The following is a 25,733-nucleotide window of genomic DNA, read 5'->3' as shown; positions in this document are numbered from 1 at the left end:
AAACCCAGACCAGCCTGCTGCTGAGGCAGGGGTCTTTCTCCAGTTCCCAGGAGAAATCCAGATGGACTCCTGCATGACGGTGTGCTGACAGGGTGGTGTGGGCCTTCCTGGTGATCCCTGGCAGGCCGGCCAGCTGAGGGGCCTGAGCGGGTGGCCTCACCAGGGCCTCACCTGGCTGCCTGGCAGCCCAGAGGGAGGAGGAGGGAGAAAGGAGGCTCATGGGTGTGGCGGCTCCTGCCTGCGCTGGCAGGAGCTACGTCCGGAGCTACGTGAGGATCCTGGCGATGGCCTGCAGGGAGGGGAAGTCGTCGTCCCGGGCAGCGTGCAGCGCCTGGTGGCTGTTGACATCACCGTGTGCGAGCACCTGCTGGCAGGTGGGGCACACGCAGCAGTCCAGGCCCGCCTGCTGGGTGCTGGCCTGCCATGCACTCTTCTTGCTCTTCTTGGCCTTGGTGCCAGGAGGCCTCTCACGGCCTCGAAAGCCTGTGTGTGCAGACAGCAGCTCCTGCTGCTTGGCCGTGTCGGGCAGGAGCACCAGCAGCTCGTTGAAGATCTTCTGGAAGTTTTCCCCCAGCAGGTCCCGGCAGCTTTTGTAATACTGGGCTGCGGAGATCACGCCCTGCCACCCAGAGCCAGACCCAGTCACACCTGGCCCAGGCCTGGGCCCCAGGTGGCCGGGCTGGCCCCCACACCCCCGCCTGCCTGACCTGTCTGAACTGCCCCGAGTGGCTCTTGAACTTGCTGAAGCAGGCCTCGTCGCTCTGCAGGAAGTCCTTGATGGACTGGATGAGCTGCAGGTTCCTTTCCCGGAAGTTCTCGGGGATCAGGTAGGCCCGTGGCACGGGTGTTGGCCTGGGTTTGGAATCGGGACATAGGGAAGAGGTGGAGGCTTCAGCCTTTGGAGTGGCCCAAGGTGAGGGCACTCTCCCCACAAGGGCATGAGGCCAGGTGGCCCACCCACACTTACGCTTTCGTGGTGGTCGTAGTGCTGGGGACACAGGCCGGGTGGGGGCTAGGCAGAAGGCCAGAGAAGCCAGGGGGTGGCTTGCTGACAGGGGGCACCAGACCCGGTGGAGGTGGAGGCGGAGCGCCCTTCAGGAGCACCACGGTGTTGAAGCCTGTGGAGGATGGGGGGGCACACAGGAAGATCTCAGGACGTGACCCTCGCTGGCCAGGCAGACAAGCCTTGGTCCCCCACTTCCCATAAGCTGCCCATCTCACCAGGGTCAGGGTCAGGGTCAGGCTTTGTCCACAACCGCACCTCCCCCACAAAGCAGGCCCAGGGCCTGATGATGCCAAGAGCCGGCATGCATGCTGTGCTCCCTTGTGGCTGGCCTAATTTAAGTTTTTGCCTTCATCTCAAGAGAGTGCTAGGGGCTTCCCTGGTGGTGCAGTGGCTGAGAATCTGCCTGCCAGTGCAGGGGTCACGGGTTCGAGCCCTGGTCTGGGAAGATCCCACATGCCGCAGAGCAACTAGGCCCGTGAGCCACAACTACTGAGCCTGCGCGTCTGGGGCCTGTGCTCCGCAACAAGAGAGGCCGCGACAGTGAGAGGCCCGCACACCGCGGTGAGGAGTGGCCCCCGCTCGCCGCAACCAGAGAAAGCCCGCGCGCAGAAACGAAGACCCAACACAGCCAAAAATAAATTAATTAATTTAAAAAAAGGGGTGCTAGGAATGCCCCGATTTACCGGGAGGAAAAGAATGCAGAGAAGTTATGTGACAGACCAAAGTCACGCCGCTCACAGACATGGAGCCTGCATCCAGACTTGGCCATCAGGTTTCCAAGGCAGCTGGAAACCACCACACAGGCTCATCTCTCCCCACCTGCACCTGCACAACCTCGGGCTATGCTCCTCTTGGGCCCAGGGGCTCCAGCCTGACTCAAAAACCTGGCCCCTTCCCAGATGCCCGAAAGCAGGCCTGAGCCAGGCACACATACCTGGGGGCGGGGGCATCCTGGGTGGGCAGGGGCCGCAGAGCGCTGGGAAGTCTTCCTGGGGTGTGGGGCAGGGGAGGGGCCCCAGGGGCCTCGGGAGCCCAGGGGGTTCCTTGGGGATGCTCCGAGCTGGGACCAGCCCCTCTGTGTGTCCGTTGACGATGACAGCAGCTGACCCCTCAGCTCTGCCAGTGGGGGCCGCGGGGGCCTGCTCAGCTCCGGGGGGCCCATCTTTGTCAGGGGGCAGTGGCGGGGGAGATGAGGCACCCGACTTCTCGGAGCCCACCTTCTTCTTCTTGCCAACCTTGGTGAAGGTCTGGGTGGAGGCCACAGCCAGCAGGGAAGAAACGGCGACTGTCGTGGGCACGCCCCACACCTCCTGGGTGGTGAGGCTGGAGCGGCCATCCTCCTCCTCCTCCTCCTCCGCGCGGGGCAGTCCGCTCTTTTTACCACCCTTACCCCCCTTCCCAGCCTTCCTGGGGGGCTGGCTTCCCCCGCTGGCAGACTGGGCCCCTGGGGCGGGATGCGCCACCTTCTTGCTACCACTGCTGTTCCAGGCAGAGATGAGGCTGGTGGGGGCAGTGCTGGGCTTGGAGGCAGAGGACACCAGGGCAGGAAAGTCCTCCTCCTGGAAGGTGCTCCTGCCCCTGGCGGGGACAGAGTAGGCCACCGCCAGCCCCACGGGGCCCAGGGCAGCTGCTGGGGAGCAGGGGGAAGTGGAGGCACAGAGACTGGGGAAGTCTTCGTCCTTGAGCTTCGAAGTGGGGGGCGGGAGAGCACTGTGCCGAGAAGAGAAGAGGGGTCAGTGGCCTGCCAGGCCCTGGCCTGCCCGGCGGCCACCCTCCACCCACCTTACATAGGAGCCCCGGTTCGTGCACACATGTACCTTGGAAATGTGGCTCCTGCAGCCGAGCCAGTTGCTGGCAAGGCCTCTTGGCTCACAGGACCATTTATTGAGGCTTCCTTGGAGCCTACAAGACACAAAAGAACCCTAGGTCAGGGCTGACCAACACTGAAGGGCAGGATCAGACCCTGTGGGGTGACTGGAGAGCACACGGGTTCTCACTGGCCTTGTGGGTGGAGGCCCTGAGAATCCAGGCACCGCCACGCTGGTCAGGAGCCCACCTCCCACCTCCTGCACCAGAGTAGAGTTGCCTACAGGGAAGGCCCACTCACCTGGGCCTTCGCCCTGAGTCCGGGGCAGGCGCCGGGGGCCCCGGGGCTCCTCAGGACCCCGCGCACCTGCCTCCTCCTTCCTGGGCCTGCTGCCCTCCTCCTGGTCCTCACTCCTGCGTGTGTCCTGCTGCTGTTGCTGCTGCTGCTGCTGCTGCGCGGCCACCGAGGCCCGGATGGCAGCTGCCACTTCTCGGTCTTCTTCTTCCCTGGGATGGGGATGACTTCAGGCTGGGCAAGGCCCAGGACTACAGTGACGTGCAGGATGAGGGGCTGGGGAGGGGCCTTGCCCCTGGGAAGCCTGGACACCAGGAGGCTGCCTGCCAGGAGCCAGCGGGACCGGTGCCAGCCCAGCCTCCCTGTCCAGAAGAGGGCGCAGTGGAGGGAGCTGAACCATCCACCTGCCAGCCTCAAGCTTCGGCTCCCTGGGCAACACCCGGCCCTGTTCTCTGGGGTAGCGTTTGGGGTCCACAGATGCCTCAATCCAGCCCGGCCATCGGGGGCAGCCCAGCCTGAGTGCATGCCTGCCACGCTGGGGCTTCATGGCACAACTGCACTGAACCCCCAATGACCCAGGACCCCCCTTACCACCCCAATCTGCAGGGTCCCGGTGTCTCTGGCTAAAACTAGGGGAAAGTGAAGGACACTGAGGACACCTAGCAGACCTGCTGCCATGCCCAGGACACCAGAGGCCAGAAAGCCAAAGTCCCCTGACAGCAGTGCCTATCCCCAGCCCAGCTGTTGGCTGCTGCCACCGCCTCAGGGGTGGTGCCAGGAGAACGTTAAGTCCTGGCGACACGCAAATCCTCCCACCTCTTGTACCTCCAGCTTCCTCGGCGGCTCTGCTGGGCTCCACGACCGCTGGCCCGGCCCGTGCGGCCCTGGCGGTTGTACCTGTCCAACTCCTCGTAGTCCTCGCCACCAACGACCCCTGCGGCCAGCACACAGCCCGTCACGGGCCCAGGCCAGACCGAGGCCAGTGCTCTGGCTTAGACAGCAGAGGCCTCCCCACCCACCATAGCACCTGAACCTGGGGGATGGGCGCAGACACCTCTCAGGGTTCACAGTGGTCCTGGGCCTCTAGCCTAGGCACCAGGTCAGAGCAAGAACTGGGCTGGGAGAGGGGCCTGGGCCTGCTGGCCCCACAGTCCCAGGAGGGACCTACACACAGTGGGCACTCAGTAATCCTCCTGACCTGGGGAAGAGTCCCAGGGACCCCAGAACAGCAGATCTGAGAACCTTCAGGAGCCAGTGAAGAGCTCCCTGTCCCAACGTGCTCAGGTGCTTGGGGCTCCTCAATGGGCTGGGGGGACACAGGCTCAACAGGCTTGTCCCTTGTCCCCGCTCACACGTGAGAGGTCAGATCAGGACCTGGGTCTGAGGCCTCCAGAGCAGGGCTCTGCAATGTGAGCCCTGCCTTGGGGCCCCCGCTCGGCAGGGCGGGCCCCGCTCACCCTCGTTCCGGCGCGAGTGCCGTGGCGTGTAGCTGAACTGCAGGTCGATCTGGCGGTTCTGGCGGGCCTCGGCACGGCTCCGGCTGTGGCAGGCCATCTTGTGGGCCTTGAGGTCGATCTCCGTACGGAATGCGTGGGTGAACTGCTCGGTGCTGCAGCGACCCTCCTCGCACAGAAAGTGCTTTTCTCGGAAGTGCTCACGCAGATACGCGTAGTCGCTGCCGGAAACTGGGTGTCAGCAGGGGCCCTCGCCCAGCCCGCTTGGGCGTCCCAAGGTTGCCGTGCGCCCACTCCCACCTGTAGTAGTCCTGAGCCCCGTCTGAGTCACAGAAGTGGCAGAAGTAGTGGTCGCGACGCAGGTGCTTGAGCAGCTCGTCATTGTCCAGGTAGCGCTCGTCACAGAACTTGCAGAGCGGGTGCCCACGGTGCGACGTGTCGTCAGGGTCCCCCTGCATGCGGTGCCGAGCCAGGTCCTTGCGCGAGTACCACTTGCGCTCATATGTGAAGATCTGCAGGGAATGGGGGGCTGGGAATGGGGTGGGGGCTCCCAGGCCTCCCGCCCCTTCCCACGGCCTGACAATGCAGGGGACCCTGTGGCATCAGTTCTGCCCCAGAGCCCCAGACACCAGCAGCCTGGCAGGCTCTGTGAGGCAGGAGAGCTGGGGATGCTGGGAAACCCTGGGGATCTGGCCTGTCCAGGGCCAGAGGCAGCAACAAGCCACTCACAGCTGTCTGGCTGAGCACCCTGTGCCAGCCTCTACTGGGCCTGGCCTCCACCCACCTCCACCAGGTGCTCCCTGAATGCCCAATCCCCAGGCAGGTGCCATGGGGTAGGGTTCACCTTGAGGTGTTTGAGGCACAGCTTGCAGCAGAATAGCTCATGTTGCTTCCGCATATGCTGCTCCAGGTCCCCAAAGAGGCCAAAAGGTGGCAGCTCAGGACACCGTGGACACTCGTGCTGCAGCAGCTGCCTAGGGAGACATCGAGAGCCACCAGTCCCCCCGAAGGCACTCAGCATCACTGTCCAGAGGGGCACTAGAACCACCCCACGGCCCCTCACCCAACGCCCCTGCAGATGCCCTGGAAGCGGGAGCCAGGAGGATGGGCACTCCTGCCCCACCGTGCATTTCAGCACTCTGACCACTGAGCCAGACGGTGCTGGGCCCAGGGCCTGAGCTGAACAAGGCCACGGGGTGGGGCTGGGTCCACGATCCAGGAGACTGACCCCTGCATCAGATGGACATGATGACTGAGCCCACACAGGTGCCTGCCCCCTCACCTGGAAGATGAGGACCACCCCCAAAACAACTGTATCCCTTTATGAGGTTTTTCCACCATAGGCTAAGAGCTTGATTTGCAGGAGCTCCTGACTACCTCAAAGAGCCCCAGAAAGCAGGGCTATGTGCCTTCCCTGAATTCACCCCTTGTCGCTCACTGCCCCCTCTTTACCACCAACCCAGGAGGGGGACTGTGAGCATCCCCCGTTACAGTAGAGAAAACCAATGATAGAAACCAACCACCTAGCCCTGACATCTGCACCACACCAGTGCCCCTTCCCTGCTGAGGGATGTGAGGAGCAGAGAAGGTGACAGTCCGTCCCCACCACAAAGCATCCCACAGACCCTCAGAAACCCAGGCCGAGAATTCCCCTCTCACCTGTACAAGGCAAACACTTTTCCATCAGCAAAGTAGATGTCATACTTCTTCTCATGCTGAAGCTGATGGATAGGGATTGTGGCAAAGGTAGGAAGCTTCTTCCCAAAGACCACCTGAAACCAAAAGCAAAAGGGACTGGTGAGCCGGACCATGGATGCGTCAGGCTGAGGAGAAAGGGAGGCACTCAGGGCCCCTCCTGGGAGGCTTGAGGCAGGTCCCAGCAGGAAGCACCCTCTGCCAGCCTGGGCCAGCCTTGTCTCCTCTCCCCACCCGCAGCCCACCCACCTAGGGTTGCCAGGACAGAGACGCAGCGGCTGGCCTCGCCACCAGGGGGCAGCCGGCTCCACACTCATCCACAGACAAAACTGGCACCTGCCAGAGAGACAGAGGCCGCCCCAGGGGCAGAGACAGGGATCAGACAGCCAGGCAAACCGGGGCTTAATCACATGGGTATTGGGCACAGGACGACTTTCACCAGGAGAAAGGAGAGACACAGTCCAAGGAGCAGCTAAGGAAACAGTGAATGCTCCCAGGCCAGATTGCATGCGTCAAGGCCTGGCTACCCTCCATGCACCCATGATGCTTCCATGATGGCAAAGGGGGAGAAGGGCTCCCCCACAGGACTCGGTCATGGCCCCCGCCCGTTCTTGGCCAGCTTCCTGCCTGTTAACTGGGCTGTCTGGGGGTGCCAAACAGAGGAGCTAGTGTGCTGGTTGTGGACACCTCTGCAGCCTGGCCACTTCTCAGGGGTCTCCAGCACTCTCAGGTAAAGCCTGCTGAGCCTGGCCCAGCAGCCTGCTCTGCCTCTCCACAGACCCTGGCACTGGACGATGACCAGACCCCTGTCCCAATGCCCCCAGCCTGGCCCCCAGGGCCCCCGCACAGGCTCAGGCCTACCCTCTGAGTCAACAAGGGCACTGCTCCCTCCAGGGCTCCCTCATCCTCCAGTCCCCCTTTCTCTCTGTCCCCTCCCCCTTGCATCAAGACCACACTGGCCCATCTCCTCCTCTCTGCGCCCCTTTCCGATCCACCACTGTCCCCCAGCCTGGAGCTGGCCACTCGCCTCAGCTCAGTCCTTACCAGCACACCCGGGGGGACAGCCTTTCCTTAGTAAAGCCCACATCAAGATCACCCCTGTTAGGTTTAGGCCCAGTCAGGGAGGATGTCTGGGGCCAGGGTGGCCATGAACTTGGGAAAGCATAGGACTGGCTGGGGAGAGTGGGTGGTTACACCATCCCCAACAGCAGGGTGGTTAAAACTGATTCCCTGGGGGCTCTGGAGAAGGAGATGGGGAGCTCAGCCTCTACTTGGGAGGACATGCTTGGGGGTGTGGAGAGCAGGCTGACAACCAAGCCTGCCCCCCACCCGCCCCCACAGGAGCCCAATGGAAGCATCATGGTCCAGCCACAGCCATTCTGGAGGGTCAGAGCAGGGTGGGGGGGATGGGCAGCGCCCCAACAGGCCTTTCTTCCCCTTGTCACCATGTCTGGCAAAGCTGGGCAGGATGAATGTGGCTGCCTACCCCCGCCCCCGCCACAGGCTGAGCGCACCTCATCCCAGCTGCACCCTGTGACCCATCTTCACAGGGAGGTCTTGGCTCTGCCTCCAAAGGGTCACCCTCCGCACCCTCTGCCCCGGTTTTCTCCGTAGTCCCGAAGGCACATGGGGAAGGTCCCCGAGCCTTCCACTGGCCTCTTCTCATGGGATCTGCCCTCCTAGAGCAAGCCCACATCCAGCCCTGCCTTCCAACCACTCCCAAGGGTACCTTTCCAGCACAGACCCCAGTTCCTGCCTGGGGATAGGCGCCTGCAGGTGCAGGGTCATGAACCACTCAGGATGCTGCTGGAGGAGCACAGAGCACAAGGAACTAACCACTGGGACTCGGTGCCCATAACCCCAGCCTTGAGGTGAGCCCCAAAACTGCCAACAAGCATCCAAGCTCAACAGACTCAGCAGAGGAACAATTTCCCTCCCAGAGAAACCTGTGCCGGGAGGGCCCGCGCCCCACCCTCACCCTGTCACCCTCCTTTCAGAGGTCTGCTCTGATCCACCACAGGTGGTATCTCTCCTTGGGCTGTGAGCACCCTTGCCGTGGACCGAGTGACAGTCAGCTTGGGTGGGGTGTCTGTCCCTCCCGAGCAGTCTGGTAGGGCAGCCCAGGTTGGGCACACCTGAGCCAGGCCAGAAGGGGGACACTGGGTTGGCTCAGGAAGAGATTGGAACCACAGAAGAGGCTTGGGAAAGGAAAGTGTTCGTTTGAGAATGAGGGTGAGCAGGTTTGGAGCTGGGGGGTGGGATGGGGAAATGCTAACTGCCCCTCACAGACAGGCTGGGACCAGGACTGGGCCCCCCGGGCCTGCACCAGACGATGGGATGGCAGTGCAGCCTGGAATGGCCAGTATCCCTGCCCTCAGCAGAGGGTGAGGTGAGACACAAAACTGCATGGATGGAGGAGGATGAGGGTATGGTGGCCTGGCCAGGGATGGGCAGGAACCCATTAGGGATCCAACCAGTGTGGCCCAAGACCCACCCACCCTGGTGATCACCCTGATGGGAGGGGATCATGGGTCCAAGGACAGAGGTACAGGCCAGGCCTAGATACTTGAGGAGGGACCGTCCTGGGCAGCCCCTGGGTGGGCCAGGTAGTAAATGACTAACGGGGCAAGGGTGCCTCTGGGTGGGCCCCAAGAAGATCAGGTCCTGAGGAGAGGCAGATGGGAGCGAAAGTCCCCTCAGACTCCCCCACCACAGGGGTTTCTGCCTGGGGCCTTGCTGCTCCCCACTCCCAGCGTGCAGTGAGCACTCACGGAAAATGAGTGCGTGAGAGGACGGGGATGGGTGTCAGCAATGACCAGTGTGAGAGCGGCTGGACGGGGAGAGTACAGGGACCCAAGGAGCCAGACGTGGACAAGCAGGTCCTCTCAGAGGAGGCGGGCCAGGACCAGGTTGGTGGAGAGGGGGCAGGGACAACAGAAGTACATGGCCTGAGTCAGCAGGTCCTGCCTCCTGACCTGCCTTCAGCTTCCCCTCCCAATTCCCATCTATGAAATGGGGCAGTGGGGTTGTACCAGGTGGCCTGCAGGGCCCCTGCTAGCTCAGACACATCCCACTTTGTACAGCAGCCTCATCAAGCCTCTTCAACATCACCGGGGATCAGAGCAAGGTGGAAAGTAAGACAAGAATTGTCTTTTAGAAGAAAGTGGCCTGTGGGAAAGATACAACCAGGGAAGACAGGAACCCAGGACTTGACAACAGTCTCAGCTAGTGTGCCCTCAAGACCAGCGCTGCTGCTACCCATCAGCTGGGAGCCTGCCTCGGCCTCCACCCTGAGCAAGTGCCGGGCAATCTAACTGATCTGGCTCCTCACCCAGGCCGGCACAAGGAGGCACCAGGTCAAGATGTAGGAATTAACCAGCAAACGGAGCTGGCCTGTCTCAAAAAGCATTTTGGCACACTTTCTTCCCAATTTTTTACAAAGACTTAGTCCCATAAAAGAGACAGAGGAGAGGCAGGGTTCAGGGGTTTGGGGCTGCTGTGGGATTTCCGAGCAGGCATGGGACACAGGACGTATTCAGAGGACAGTGCAGGACTCAGCAAGGGAACAGAGGGATACAGGGGCGTTCAGAGTTCAAGAGTGAGAGGGAAACAGGATGAATGGAGAGGAGCATCATCTTCCCAAACTTCCCAGAACACCCTCCTGCTGCCTAGCAACTAGGAGCAGGCCTGAGAGGAAGGCCAGACTTGGCCAGGGCACCTGATGCCAAACCACACCCCAGCTGGAGCCAGCTGAAAGCTCATGTCCACACCCCCTTGCCACAGAGTCCTTGAAGGGTATGGGACCCACAAGGTATGAGAGAGGCCAGATGCTAGCTACAACACCCATATATAGGTGTCTGCTTACTTCCTCAGTGAGACCTGCAGTGCCCAGGGCTGGGGCCTCCGCTGCACATGCCTGCCTGCCTGCCTGCCTGCCTGGAAGGAAGCTACAGGTGTGCTGGGAAACCTGGCCATTCAAGAGTTACATCACGTTATGCAAGACTGGAAGGCAAGGCAGGCTCTGGTGAAGTTGGGAGGTGCCTTCTGACTAAGTCACAGACCCAAGGTTTCCCCAACTGCTCCTGCACCCCAGATCCCTCCCAGGTCCGGGTGCATCTCTGTCCACCCCACTACAGACTGACAGCATCTCCAAGTGTCTTTTTCAGATAGGGCACAGAGTAGGTGCCCACAGAGTGCTCATGGGATTACAGCATTTTCTTGGCTCCTTTAACATAAAAGTCTACTTTTAAAAAAGAAAGTGAAGAAAGGATGTCGTTTCCGCATCACTTCTAGGAAAAAGAAAGTCAGATTCCCTGGCAGATGTCACCAGCCCAAGCTTTCCATGAACAAACCAGGGGAACTTCACAACTCTGGAAGCAAACATATCTCAAAGCACAGCAAACCAAGGGAGCTCCAGCTAGGTGCTCCCAGCCAGCAGCTGGCATTGCGGGGAGGGTGGGAGAAAGCTCCGTGGAGCCCTCTGACCTCACTAGGGCTTCCAAGTCTGGACAATCAGAAACTCCCTCTCCTCCACTCTGGAGCTGAGCCCCCCACCACCACCACGCCACCGCCACCAGGTGGAACCGGCAAGAAGGAGGAAAACTTCGCAACACTTTTATCCCATCCACCAAGCACCCTGAGGAGACCTCAGTGGTTCTGCCTTCCCCTCTGGTGGTGATGGTGAGTACAACCATCACTTAATAGATAGAAATGCCATTCTCAGAAGGAGTTTGCTCAGCGTCACCCAGAAAGGCCCAGAAACACAGCTAGGCTGGAAATGCCCAGATTGACCCTCTGCTTCCAGGACAGATTGCCACTGAAGGTGCCCACTTTCCCTGTTGCCTCCACCGGAATGGAGACCCCTGATGAATAATCTCCCAAGACGAGCAGGTCTAGGAGCTCCTGCTCTGATCATGCCCCTCCTGTGGCCCGGCAGGAATTCCCGGGGCTCAGGAGGAAAGCCCCCAGACTCTGTCCCCACAAGGACCGCTGCCTCTTCAAATCGGCTCGGCCACCTCCTGCCTCCCGCCCCCACACGCCCCACAGTCGGCCCCACGATGGGGACCCCGCCCCGGGTGGCCCCTCCAGGCCTCTCTTTTGGAAGCCGGCGCCACTAGGCCTGCAGCCGGACACCAGGAAGGCAAAGTCCCCTTCCGGCCTCCGGGTGACCAGCCGCCCCGCCCGGCCGCGCCCCCGCTCCCGCCCAGTTGCCCCGACACGCGGCCCTGCCAGCGCAGCTCACCTGGCGCAGCTCCTCGCGGCACACGGCGCAGTAGCGCTGCTCGCACAGCACCCGCATCTTGGTGGAGCAGCGGTAGCACACCGGGTGGTCGCAGCGGCCCAGCGCCGTGGCCTCCAGGTCCCCGCAGCACAGCACGCAGCTCCCGCCGCCCCGCTCAGGTGCCGCCACCGCCGCCTCCAGGGCCGCGCGCCTCCCCTCCGGGGCCGCCGCCGCCGCCGCCGCCATGGTCCGGGATCAGGCCCCCTCCCGGCCGGCGCGGCGCGGCGCCGGACTGACTGGCTCCCAGCGGGCCCGCCCCTTCCGGGGCGACGTCACCGCCCCGCCCAGCAACGGCCCCACCTGGCGGAAGTGCGCTCACGACTTCCGCCTCAGCGAGGCGCCGGCTAGAGTGGCGCCACCGGCACCGGGCGCTCTAGGCGGAGTGGGCCGGTTGTAGGTCGGCTGCAGGTCCGGCACCGGGCTGCGGGCATCAGGCCCTCCTCTCCTCTGACCTTAGTCTTGGGCCAGCTCTGTCCTCGCAGAGCAAAATGTTTAATGCTCCAAATATTGATGGGTCATACTTATACTAAAGTGTTACTCGTTGTTCATCTGAAATTCAAATTTAACTAGAAGTCCTGTATTTTTATTTGCTAAATATTGCAACCCTATTAGGAGCCCAAAATCTCTTTCCAACCCAGATCTTTCTTTTGTATTTGGGACACACACGGGCGTGGTCATCGGGCACACACACACGCTTGCGCACACACAAACACAATCCCTATCAGAAAAGACAACACGTGGTGACATCAGTCTCAGAACTAGGAGCGGTCTCCCCCAGTCCCGATAGAAAGGCGGGTAGAGAACCTGTCCTCTTCATGGCTGGGCCCACCCAGCTGAGCCCGGAGGCTTGACGCAGAGAAACATCAGGGCAGGTTTGCTGATTGGACGGTTGTGAATCCTGGGGCTTTGGGTCTCTGCAGCTGTTGGGGGGCCTCCTCACTACCCTTGGGGGCCAGGCACACTCAGGACCTCCCTTCTGCTATCACAGGAGGCTACTCCGGATCTGAACCCTTCTAGAAAAGAGGCGGTGTGTTGTGAGCGGATGAGCTTGGACTTTAGAATCAGAAATGGGCTGGAGGACTTCCCTGGCTGACCAGTGGTTAAGACTATGCCCTTGGGCTTCCCTGGTGGCTCAGTGTTTGAGAATTTGCCTGCCAATGCAGGGGACACAGGTTCGAGCCCTGTTCCGGGAAGTCCCACATGCCACGGAGCAACTAAGCCCATGCACCACAACTACTGAGCCTGCGCTCTAGAGCCCGTGAGCCACAACTACTGAGCCTGCGTGCCACAACTACTGAAGCCCGTGCGCCTAGAGCCCGTGCTCTGCAACAAGAGAAGCCACCACAATGAGAAGCCCGCACACCGCAACAAAGAGTAGCCCCCGCTCACCACAGCTAGAGAAAGCCCGTGCGCAGCAACGAAGACCCAACGCAGACAAAAATAAATTAATTAATTTTAAAAAAAGACTATGCCCTTCCACTGCAGGGGACAGAGATGTGATGCTGGAAAACTATAGAAACTTGGCTTCACTGAGACATCAACTCAGCAAACCTCCTCTCATCACCCAGATGGAGCAGGAAGATGAAATGGAGACAGTAGAGAGAAGAATTCATCAAGATACCTGTTCAGATGAGCTGATTCTCCTTAAAGCCAAACAACCACAGCAAAAACAAGGTATTTTGGAGAAATATACACTCAATGGCAAGAAGGAACAAACTCTTGGAGGCAATCCCATTCAATGCAGTGAAATTGTTGAAGGCTTGAGTGTGAAATCTAGCATTACTCACAGTAAAATTTACCCTAGCAAGAAACTCCATCGATACCTTGACTCTGCAAAAGTCCTTAGAGATTCTTCACATCTTAAGCCACCTGAGGGAATTCTTCCTCGGGAAAAATCTTATGAATGTAAAAAAGATGAAAATGCCTTCCTCAGGAGTTCTAACTTAGCTGGGCTTAAGAGACAACATACAGAAGAGATATCCTATGAATGCAGTGACTGGGGGAAAGTCTTAAATTCAATCTCACACCTTAAGAAGGATGAAAAGACTCACATTAGAGAGAAACCTTTTGAGTGTAATCACTGTGGTAAAGTATTACAGAGCCATTCATCCATTAAGTTGTACATGAGAACCTACACTGGAGAAAAACCATTTAAGTGTGATCAGTGTGGGAAAGCCTATAGCTCAAGCTCTTGCCTTACACATCACAAGAGAATTCATACTGGAGAGAAGCACTATGAATGCCATGACTGTGGAAAAACCTTCCAAGATAGCTCACTTCTCAGACAACATTCAGGGACTCATTCAAGAGAAAAAGCCTACAAATGTAATCAATGCAGCAAAACCTTCAGTAGAAGCTGTAGGCTTACCATAACCAGATAACACATACTGGAGAGAAACCCTATACGTGCAGTGATTGTGGGAAAACCTTCAGTATCCTCCCATATTTTAAAAGACATAAGGCAATCCACACTGGAGAGAAATCCATTGAATGCAGCCATTGTGGTAAAGCCCTAAGTAGTAAGTCATCTCTTAAGATACACCTGCGGATACATACTGGAGAGAAACCTTACAAGTGTGATCAATGTGGGAAAGCTTTTAGGCTGAGCTCCAACTTTATCAAGCACAAGAAAATTCATACTGGAGAGAAACCCTGTAAGTACAATGACTGTGGGAAAACCTTCAGGGATAGTTCATGCCTTAAAGAACATGTGAGAATTCACACTGGAGAAAAACCCTTTACATGTAATCGATGTGGAAAAGCCTTCAGAGTGAAATCTTTCCTCGTTTTACACAAGAAAATTCACATAAAAATGAAACAGGCATGTAAGGAATGTGGGAAAACATTCCGTGGTCTCTTATCTCATAGGAGGCATATGAAAATCCATGCCAGGGACAAGAAACCTTTTAAGTGCAGTGAGCATGGAAAAGCTTTTAGCAGGCATGTGTCCCTTACAATACACATGAGAACTCACATGGAAGAGAAACTCTATGAGTGTAATCAATGTGGAAAATCCTTTAGTGTAAAATGTAATCTCATTGCACACAAAAGAATACATACTGGAGAAAAACCCTATAAATGCAATGTCTGCAGGCAAGGTTTCAGTAAATCCTTACCCCTTTGGTGTCATGAGAGAAGTCATGCTCAGTAAACCCCCTTTTAATGATATCCATGTAAAGTAGCTTTCAGTGAACTCTCAATCTTTAAGACATACAACTAAATGCTAAGTGAAAAGAACTGGTTGTGAAGAATGTAAGAAAGCCTCTAAGTAATGCATATATGGAAGAAACCTACGTTATACAATGATTGTGAGAAATCGTTTACTCATTCATTATCCCTTAAAAGATATGTGATAACGCTGAAGGGAAAATGTTTTAATATCTTCAAGACTTGTTACTTGAGAAAAATAAACACCTAATGTTTTAAGTCAAAAAAAAAAAAGAAAGAAAAGCTGTCCTGCTGTCCAGCTGCCCTACAGTGAAGCCCACACTCAGCAAGCCATGCCCCCCAAAAAAGGAGCAGCCAACCAGTTGCAGGGTCTCACTCACAACTGTGCACAGGCAACAAATGATCTCCAGACTCATGAGGAAAGCCTGCAGTGTGTGATACAGGGATGAAAACAAGCAGACCCAGAGATCAGAAGGAAATTTTAGACAGATCATAAACATATATATATATATATATATATATATATATATATATATATATATGCGCGCCACAGAAGCAATCCCAGAAAAGGAGGGAAAGACCTGAACTTGGATAGTGGCAGTGGAGATTAAAAGGAGGAGAAAGAGGGCTTCCCTGGTGGTGCAGTGGTTGAGAGTCCGCCTGCCGATGCAGGTGACACGGGTTCGTGCTCTGCAAGGGGAGAGGCCACAACAGTGAGAGGCCCGCCTACGGCCAAAAAAAAAAAAAAAAAAGAAGGAGAAAGATTCACGAGATGTTTCTCCCTCCAAGGATATATATAATTTGTATATATATTATTTGTATACATATATATTATTTATATATATATATACACATATATATATATGGTATTCACAAGAAAGATATTCCTTCCATGAAATGAGACTAGGATGCCTTGAACAACCATAACAACCACAAAGCAGAGAACAAGAAAGAGCCCTTAGAAATTAAAAATTAAAACCATAACAACAGGGACTTCTCTGGTGGTCCAGGGGTTAAGACCCTGCACTCCCCATGCAGGGGGCATGGGTTTGATCCCTCATCGGGGAACTAAGACCTCACGTGCCACATGGCGCGTCCAACAAAACAAAACTAACAACAACTAAAAGTTCAAGAGCAAAGTGGGAAGATAAAGTTGAGGAAGTCTCTCAGCAAGCAGACCAAGACAACTAGATAGAAAACAAAGAAAATAAGAAGATAGAAGTCTGAATCCAGACAGTGTAGTATCTAACTAATAGGAATTTCAGAGAGAACAGAGAAAATGGAGAGGCGCAAATTATCAAAGAGCCAATAAGGCAAGATATGCCAGAGCTGAAGGACATGAGTCTCCACGTTTAAAGGACCCAATCAAGTAAAAAAGACCCTCAGTGAGGGACATCATCATGGAATACCAGAGTACTACAGATAAAGCAAAGGGCCTGAGAGCTTCAGGAGGGAGGTGGTAAGGAGGGAGAAAAACCTGTATGATGGATTGAGAATCAGACTTACAATCCTGGGACACTGGAAGCTAGAAATTCTCTCCAATTTCTGAAGGAATATGATTTCCATCCACAAATTATACACCTAGAATAACTTTCCATCAACGCATAAAGCCATCAACATAAAACGGACAAAGTATTTAGCTCCCATGTCCCCATTCAAATGATGCCTGTGCAGAGGCTTAGAGAGTGGATGTCCAGATTGGAGCAGGAGGCCAAGGGCTCCCAGAGGGAGATTTCCAGAGTAAATAAGGAACTGATGATGGGTGATCTCCTTGTGTGCTTGAGAATCAGGAAAATTTATTGCAAGGAGCTTGGAGCTCCTTGGAGCATTTGGGGGGAAATAACAAACTAAGAATATAGAAAAACAAGGAAAGAAAAATAATAAGACAGCTATCAACAAGAAAAAATGTAATTATAGTACACTACTTGGCTCAGCAGAGAGTAATATTTACATGGTCAGAATAATATAAATGCTGACTAGTGTCAACCAAAAATTATGATAAAATCATATTGGGAGGATGGAGAGATGAGAAGTGAGGTGACTGGGGTGGGAGAGAGCCAAAGCTTCATCTAAATTAGGAGGAAGCCATGGGACTTCCCTGGTGGCGCAGTGGTTAAGAATCCGCCTGCCAATGCAGGGGACACAGGTTCGAGCCCTGATCCGGGAAGATACCACATGCTGCGGAGCCCCTGTGCCACAACTACTGAGGCTGTGCTCTACAGCCTGTGAGCCACAACTACTGAGCGCACGCGCCTAGAGCCCGTGCTCCACAACAAAGAGAAGCCACCGCAATGAGAAGCCTGCACACCACAATGAAGAGTAGCCCCTGCTCTCTGCAACTACAGAAAAGCCCGCGCACAGCAATGAAGACACAACGTAGCCAAAAATAAATAAATAAATTTAATAAATTAGGAGGAAGCCATTTGATGCCTAAAAAAAAGGTAAATTTAAAAGCAGCAGTTTATAATCTCAGTTAGTGTTTCTCAATTGGAAGTGATTTTGGCCTCAAGGAGACGTGGAAATGTCTGGAGACATTTTTGGTTGTCACAGTGGGGTGGGATTGTTACTGACATCTACTGATGCATTAGTTTCCTATTGTTGCTGTAAAAAAATTACCACAAACACTGGCTTAAAACAACCCAAATTCATTATATTACAGTTCTGGAATTCAGGAATTCAAAATGGGTCTCACTGGGATAAAATCAAGGTGCAGGTGGGCTGCATTCCTCCTGGAGGCTCTAGAGGAGAATCCATTTCCTTGGCTTTTCCAGCTTCTAGGGGGAGCCTGCATCCCATGGCTCGTGGCCCTTCCTCCTTCTGCAAAGCACATCACTTCACCCTCTGTTTCCATTGTCACCACTCCTTCTCTGACTCTTCCTCCCTCCTCCACACTAAAGAACCCTTGAGATTACATTGGGCTCACCTGGATAATTCAGGGTGCTTTGCTTATATTAAATTCAGTGGATTAGCATCCTCAATTTTATCTGCAACTTTAATTCCCCTTTACCATGTAAAGTAAATATTCACAGGTTCCAGGGATCAGGGCATAGATGTCTTTGGGGAGGGGCTATTTTGCTGCCTACACAAATGAGTAAAGGCCAGGGATGCTGCTCAACATCCTACCATGCCAGAACAGCCTTACAAATGCCAACCATGCTGAGGTTGAGAAAATTCCGATCCAAGGTGATAGATGAGTTATTCTGGGGCTTCTGGCTAGGAAGTGGCGTAAAGGAGCCCCCTAGGGAGCTGAAATCTTTTCTACCTTGATCTGGGCTGTGGGCACACAAGTGTAGGCATATGTAACAAATGCAATTGTTAAGATGTGCACACTTTACTCAAAGTATTTTATACCTCCTTAAAAAGACCACCCATTTTTAGAGTAGCAGTTAAGTTTATGATTTCAAAATATGGAGGCAAATACTAGGAAAAATAGCTGAAAGAGTTGGAAGTAGTTGCCCCTGGAGGGCAGGATGGGGATGTGAAAGGGTGGAACAGAGACAGCTTTATTTTGTCCCTTATACTAGCATTTGACTTATAACGTATATGACCTTGATATTATAAAACATAATAATTTTTAAAATGACAAAATGGAGAGATTTCCTCATTTACTATGTCATTAGGATGGGGTTCCTGTTGGCAGCCAGGCTCTGTGCCTGGGATGGGGGCCGTGAGTATGAGGCAGACATGGTCCCAGTCTCTGGAGGGCTTGGTCCAGTGTCAGGGGAGGTGGTGTGCATATAGTCAGAAGCCATGATCAGTCAGCTTCTGGAAGGGGCTGTGTGTGGATGAAAGGAGTGGTGAGCCCCAGAAAGACAAGACAGCTCTCATGGACCATTAGGGCCACTACCTCCTCTGGCAATAGACTTTGGCTCCAGAGTCCTGGGTGGGGGAGGGCTGGCAGAGACATTTGTCCCTGGGCCCCTGGGGTCAGGGCTAGGTAAAGCACAGAGCCCCTCTTCCTGAGCACCCCAAACTAGGAGCCACCAGGGACCATCAAGTTGTTCTGTGCTTTTCTCCCTTACCCAGCCCTGGGCTCCCTCCCTGCCTGCCTTCCACACACCTCCAGCTGACAGGCAGCCGCCCTGCTCTGTCCTAATGTGGCCTTCATCCTTCACCTGCACCCTGACATTTTCACTCCCTCTGGTTCGCAGTCATAAACAAGCGGGAGGGATTGCCGGTATTTAAACTTCAGACACCAAACGTATCATTGTGCAGAGCATTTTTTTCTTTGCTCAACGTTGCGTTTTCAGATTTACCATGCTGCTAATTGTAGTTCTCTTAAATTTTCCAACTGCGCAGAAACGTCCATTACAGCATAGGCCATGATTGATCAGATTTCACATCGATGACGTTCTCCCTGCAGAAGCTCCCTGTCTGCCCAGGCTGCAGTCCTCTGCATCCCCTTATTAGGGAGGGGGCAGCAGCGCCAGGGGACCCTGGCAGCCCGCTTGTGCCATACTGCCTGTCCACCAAGCACTCCAGGCAGCTCTCAAGGTGGAGGCGCCCCAGAAGAGTGGGGCAGAGGTGGGAGGGGGCAGCTTTCCACTCGGCCCACTGGTCCCTTCGGTCCTCCAGGCCCTTCCAGGTGTGCAGGTGGCTTCCTCTGTACCCCCTCCCTGCCTGGTCCCAGCGCTGTCACCCCTCCATCAAAGGGATTTCTCTGACAATTTAGGGGACTAGAAAGCCGCTAGAGCAGCAACAGCAATTAGATGATAGCCACGCCATTTATAGAGTGCCTACTGTGTGCCAGGCACAGTGTCAAGATGTCAAGGCCCAGCCTGGATTTTTTTTTTTAATATTTATTTATTTATTTAGGCTGCGCCAGGTCTTAGTTTCACATGCGACTTCTTAGTTGTGGCATGCACATGGGATCTAGTTCCCTGATCAGGGACTGAACCTAGGCTCCCTGCATTGGGAGCGTGGAGTCTTACCCACTGGACCACCAGGGAAGTCCCCCAGCCTGGATTTCTTTTCTTTTTTTTAAAAAATTATTTTATTATATTTTTATTTTTGGCTGCATTGGATCTTTGTTGCTGAGTGCAGGCTTTCTCTAGTTGGCAAGTGGGGGGTTGTGGCGCGCGGGCTTCTCATTGCGGTGGTTTCTCTCATTGCAGAGCATGGGCTCTAGGTGCCCAGGCTTCAGTAGTTGTGGCTCATGGGCTCAGTAGTTGTGACTCACAGGCTGTAGAGCACAGGCTCAGTAGTTGTGGGGCACGGGCTCAGTTGCTCTGAGGCATGTGGGATCTTCCCGGACCAGAGATCGAACCTGTGTCCCCTGCATTGTCAGGCAGATTCTTAATCACTGCACCACTAGGGAAGTCCCAGCCTGTATTTTTAATACTCACAGCAAGCTGACTGAGATTATCCCCAGTTTACAAATGAGGAAACTGAGGCAGAAGAGGTTGAGGCACTTACCCCTCCCCCCACACCTACCACCATCAAGCCTGGGTCACTGGGCTCCAGGACACATTTCTCAGCAGCTCTGCAGGGCCTTTGTGGGGAGAGCTGCTGCTGCTGCTGCTTCTAGAGCTCCCCAGGGGATTACCAGAATCTCTCTGCCCCTCGTGCCTCAGAAGCAGGCACCGTCCTCGGCACCCCTCAGCCCCTCTGTTCCTCTTCCAACATGCAGGTCTGAGAGGAAGGACAGACTCAGACTGTGTTCCCCCATGCCCCCGGGATCACCCCTCCTTTTTGCTGAAGAGACAGGCGGAGGGGGATGGGAGGTTTCCATTGAGCACTGCAGCTGGGGTCCCCAAACTGGAACTCTCAGGCTGGGGGTCTATGTTGGGCCCCACTCCCCCTAGTGCTTACCCAACAGGTGACCTGGAACAAGTCAATTTTCCCCATGCCTTAGTTTCTTCATTGGTAGATGGAATAAATAATTGTCCCACGTTGTGGCATTGTTTGGAGATCAAAATAAGATATTTCAGGATCCTTGGTGTCTGGGATCTAGAAGGTGCCCCGTGAGTGGTGCGGTTGCTGGGGGGTGGGGTGAGGTGTGATTATTCTGAGGGCTGCATCCTCCCTGGTTTAGGACTCAGGCAAGAATGGGTCAGGCCCTGTCCTCTGGAAGGGGGCTATTAAGCCCAGGCAGGCACAGAGGGATACTCTGGGAGACTATTCAGAGAAGGGCTATCTAAGCAGGATCCTGAAGGATGAGTAGGAGTTTGCCAGATTGAAAAGGATGGGATGTCCCAGGCACAGAAGCACAGAGGTGGGCAAACTCATGGGTTGTTGGGTATGGCAAGTGAATTGAGACTGCCCTGGCCAGAGAAAGTGGTTTTGGGGGGGGATCATAACCAAAGAGGAGGCTGGAAGACTGCAGAGCTTATCCTTCCCAGGCAGTATGAGGGGCTGACTCTTTATTCTGGGAGCCTAACCTAACCACTGTTTCAGAGAGGGTTTGATGCGGCCAAACTTGCAGTTGCAAGCATCCATCCAGCTGCAGCTGGGAAGTGGGTTGTTGGGGAGAAGCTAGGGGTTAGGGAGGAGAGGAATGGGTGTGGGAACAGGTTTGATAGCTGTGTTAGGCGAGGACAGGGAACAACCCTCCAGGGGGAACATACACAGAGGTGTCTTGAGTGGTGCAGAGGGCCCCCACCAATCAATCAGCTCTCCTGCTTTACCCCAGTAGGGCTCTGCCGGCCTCCCTGTCTTTGCTCTGCTTGTGCCCCACCTGCAAGAGCTCTGGCTTAGGGAACATCCTGTCCCCCCATCCCTATGCCTGGAAGTTCCTCTCTTTAGGGGGAAGAGGCAGAGGGGGGCTAAGAGAGGGGAGCAGGGGAGCCCCAAGCAGAGCGTCAAGATGAATTCTACATAGAGGCCCACTCAGCGAGGGTGCTTCAGTAACACACGTCCCCGCCTCGCAGCCTGGGCTCCTCCTCTCACTTCATCCCTCCCCCTACCCTTGGGGAGCCCCTCAGGTACCGCGGGGGCGAGCAGGGGCGGGGCCACCGAGCAGTTATAGCTGGACCCACCCGCACCAACTCCTAGCCTGTAGCCTCCCGCACTCCAGCTTCCTGACACTGCGCGCCCAGACACGACTGAGCCAGTTTCTGGTCCGCCCTCCGGGCGGCGGTCAACGTGAGCACCCTGGCGCGGGGCACGGGGGTGCGGAGCCCCGGGCGGGGGCCCACTGCGAGCCTCTGGCTGATCGCATTGCTGTTGCTGCTGTTGCTGCTGCCGCTGCCCGCCGCCGCCTGGTACAAGCACGTGTCGAGTCCCCGTTACCACACGGTGGGCCGCGCCGCGGGCCTGCTAATGGGGCTGCGCCGCTCGCCCTACGTGTGGCGCCGCGCACTGCGCCCGGCTGCCGGGCCCCTTGCCTGGGACGGCTTCGGCCTGGGCGTGTCCCCCCAGGGGCCATCTGCCGGAAGCACCGTCTCTGGGGGGCCCGCCGCCCGCGATGCTCTGTTGCTTCCCTCCGGAGTTCAGAAACTGTGGGAGGTGCGACGCAGAAGCTCCCGCGCAGGGCTCCCGGTGAGTGCGCCTCGCAGCCTGCGCGCCCCGAAGTCCGCGCCCCAACCGGAAATGCGGCTGGGATCCTACTCCTGGACCTCTGAAGAGCGGGCCAGGTACGCGGGGAGAGGAAGGGGACGGGGACAGCAGTGGACGAGGGTGTCTCGGGAGATCTGAGACCGGAGCGCACGTCTGCCTGCCCACAGGGCACCCTACAACCTTTCCATCCCCGACTCCCAGTAGAGGAAGGCTTTCCTGGGGCAGTCCCTACTCTTCCAGCCTGGGGAGTCGGGGGAGCGGTAGTGGAGGTCGCACAACCCTCTTCCCACGGTCCTCTCTGTTCTTTCCAGAGCCTTCGGAGTGTCTCCTGCTCAGTCATGGTCTGCGCAGGGAACCGCCTTCGCCAGCCCCCGCCTCTCCCCAGAGCCGTCTTGATCGCAGCCCCTGCCCGCGCCCCCACGCCTGACGCAGGCGGAATGTCTTCTGCCAGCAGGCCGGCCATCTGGTCAATAAAACCTGCCTAGTTGCCGCGCCCCGGTGTTTGACCCTTTTCCTCCGCGATGTGTACTTTGCATCTAGCTTCGGGGCGCAAACAGCCGCGCCCACGCCCTGGCAAATGTCAGGAGCCCTCCAGCTGGCCCGGGCAAGCTCCCCCCAACAGCCGAGATCTGTGTGTCCTTGCGGGGCAGAAAGGGGGACGGAGGCAGACTCTGCTGGGGGCTGGGTCCCATTCTCCCTTCTCTGCCAGTGCTGCCCCTCCTGTTAGGGTGTGAGGTCATTAGACCAGGTCCCAGGGTCCCCCAGGAGGGGAGGGGTATCCCACGGTGGGGGAGGGCAGTCAGACCCTGGGTCCTGCTGCCACTTACCAAGGTGTGCAGGAGGAGGAGAGCAGTAGCTCACACCCTCCGCGTTGAGCTGGAGCCCCTACTCCAGCCTCCTAGGAGGCCCACAGGAGGTCCCCTCACTATGCCCCCTGGCCAGCATGGGGAGAATGTCTTCCCCAAGGGGGTGGGACCTTAAGACCTGGCAGCCCATCCAGTCTTTTCCCCATCTCCCAGAATTCATTTCAAACCCGGATCTCCTTGGAACCCCTCCCTCCCCTCAGCCAAGGGCTTCCAGAGACAAAGTGGGAAACACCTGGCCCCCTTCTTCATCGCTATGGCCGTGATCTCTCCCTAGGGAGGAAGGGTCCCTCCACCTGAGACCCCCTTTCCTCCTCAGGAACCCCTCCACTTCTTATCCTCTTCTGCATTTCCAGTTATTGTCTCCAGTCCCCCCATATAAATGTGCTCTGCCATTTTGAATAGCAAGGACCTCCCTCCACCTGGGTCCCCTTCCAGTGCCCCCCTCACTCCACCCTTCTGCTCCCCCTTCAACCCTCTTCAGTGTGGTCTCAGACTCCCACAACTGTCCTGGGCCTTGAAGTGCCTGGTCACTGTGCCCTGATGCTGTCTGCCCTTCTAGTCCTCCCTTGGCCATGTGGCAAGGCTGCCCTTGGGGCACCCAGCAAGGACAGGGGAGGGGTGGCCTCATGTCTGTCTAGCTCTTGGTTTTGGGGTGCCTACATGGAGCCAGCTCCCACACTAACCTCCTTGGCCTCTGGAAGCACCCTCTGGAGGCCTCTTCTCACTGGCAATTTCCTCTCATCTCCTGGGTGCATCTTTCTTCCACATGGTCTGCTAATATGGGTACTCTGTTTCACTCCAACCCTTCCAATTCTTACGGACTCCAGAATTTATTTACTCCGATTCCACTCAGTATTTTTTTCTTCTAGGATCTGCGCTGGGGGAAGTCACAGACCACTGAGGTCAACCTCCTCTCCCCCAACTCCACCAGTGCTCTCGCCCCTGCTCCTCACTGAACTTGGACTTTCAAAACATGGGTGTCCTGACCTTGTCACCCCCAGTCCACAACACCTCAAGGGCTCCCACCACCCATGCAATGAAATCCATGCTCTGAGGCCGGGCCCTGTTCCACAGTCTCATTCCTCCCTCCCCTTCCCCACACAGCCTGCAGGAACTCTAGGCAGATTCCAGAACAGCCCTGTGGTTCACCCTGCCTGAGGACTCCAGGGCCCCAGGCCAGGTTAAATGATAAATGCCCCTCCTGGAGGCTGCCCCAGCCCTGGGTTTCCCCTTGCCAAGGTACACAAATCTGTTTCCCTGGGTCTCAGTGATGTTTCCCCAGTGCTCGCCAGGGCCTGGCACCAAGTGGCCTGCAAATGTTTGGTCACAAGTGCTGGAACACTCGGTGAGGGGCTAGATTTCATGGTGCCTGAAGATACCCCAGTCCAGAGAGGTTGGTGCCAGATTCAAGACGAGAAAGCAGAGCCTGTTAGGAGCTCAGCAGAGGCCCAGGTTCTCTGCTACCACCCCCATGGCGCTCCTATGCTCCTGCAGTGCAAGCAGCCCTAGGGCGCAGGTGTCACTCCAATCCCCCACTCGGCAGGGCTGGACCAGTCAGAGACAGAGAGGTGGAACCTAGGGCAGCTCCCCGGACGATGTAATCCCACTCATCGCCGGCAGAAGGCGCTGCGCGGCTGCTCTCCCGGCTACAGTCGCACTCCGCTCCTCTGGCGATGGGAGGGAGTAGGCGGGGCCATCCCAGGGTGGGCGGGGCAGTCCACCTGGGAGTCCTTGACCACGGGCCTTATGCACTTCCGCACTCTTCGATCCTCGAAGCCTCTCCAATTCTCTCTCCCTCTCATCTCTGGGTCTCTTGTTCTCATCTCTCTTGCCGTTGTGCTGGTCCCGCCTGCTCCAATATGGGGCTCTGAAGAGAGGCCTGGCGAAGTCTAAAGGAAAGGGTCGTAAGCAACGCCTGGTCGTTGCGCGAGGCCCTTAATGCCTATTAGGGAGGGGGCTCCGGCCCTTCTTCGGGTGACAAGGCCTCTGCTCATGGTCACACCAAAAGAGTCTCTGCCCAGACCCAGGCTCTGCCCCATCTCCGCAGGGAGGTAGGTTCAAAGGTCAGAGGAAACCCCCTCCCCCCAAACAGGAGCACAGGACAATCCTACACCAGGTGGACCTAGGGGAGAGAAGGACTGGAAGATCTGACATACTTCCTCTCCCTCTGTCGCATCCCAGCGGACCAGGATGGCAGGAGTGGGGTGACCACAGGAGCGTGAGGGGGTGGGGGTCACCCAGACCTCTGCTCACCTGCAACCTGCCTGCCTTCCCGCCTGCTGCTGGCCTCGTGCTCACCTCCCCCAGCCCATCCCCAGCGACCCAAACAGCTTCCAGCCCAAACACCTTTCAGTGCACACTTCCGGGCCGCTGCCCAGGCTTCTCCCTTCCCTTTGCTGCCTGGCCTCTCTCTTCTCGCACCTCCGCACAGTGCTGCTGAAGGAAGAGGCCTGGGAGAGTTTGGCCAGAGAGCTGCTGGGTCACCTTTCTTCACCTCTGTCACCCCAGACGCTCCGTACTCACCCTGTTCCCTCTCACTCACTCCTGCTCTCCCTTCGGAGTGGTTCCCTGCTGCCTTTATTCTGTTGCTTTTATCCACTTCCTTTGCTACCTGTCCCCTTTGTTACTCTGATGTTGGCTTTGTTACTCTGCTAACCTTTCCTGG

At 56.4% G+C, this 25,733-nt stretch overlaps 2 protein-coding genes across 2 annotated transcripts; one reads left to right on the top strand and one right to left on the bottom strand.

Annotated features, from left to right (window-relative positions):
* Positions 1–265: 265 nt before the first annotated feature.
* On the bottom strand, positions 266–11,723 carry ZNF598 (zinc finger protein 598, E3 ubiquitin ligase). Its single transcript, XM_065893233.1, has 12 exons — positions 11,499–11,723; positions 6,221–6,333; positions 5,406–5,535; positions 4,862–5,073; positions 4,565–4,782; positions 3,924–4,041; positions 3,114–3,319; positions 2,824–2,908; positions 1,941–2,716; positions 968–1,118; positions 708–852; positions 266–619 (listed from the first exon to the last, which is right to left on the bottom strand). The coding sequence occupies exons 1-12, from the start codon at positions 11,721–11,723 to the stop codon at positions 266–268; spliced, it is 2,733 nt and encodes a 910-aa protein (XP_065749305.1).
* Positions 11,722–22,598, top strand: NPW (neuropeptide W). Its single transcript, XM_065893232.1, is given in 4 exon segments — positions 11,722–11,919; positions 21,721–21,769; positions 21,772–22,279; positions 22,514–22,598. Coding segments are annotated over 4 exon segments (840 nt in total).
* Positions 22,599–25,733: the final 3,135 nt, after the last annotated feature.

The sequence above is a fragment of the Phocoena phocoena genome, chromosome 15 (assembly GCF_963924675.1).
Source record: "Phocoena phocoena chromosome 15, mPhoPho1.1, whole genome shotgun sequence".
In the NCBI taxonomy this organism is placed as follows: domain Eukaryota; kingdom Metazoa; phylum Chordata; class Mammalia; order Artiodactyla; family Phocoenidae; genus Phocoena; species Phocoena phocoena.
Note: the sequence above shows the minus strand (reverse complement) of the source record. Positions and strands in the feature narration are given on the sequence as shown.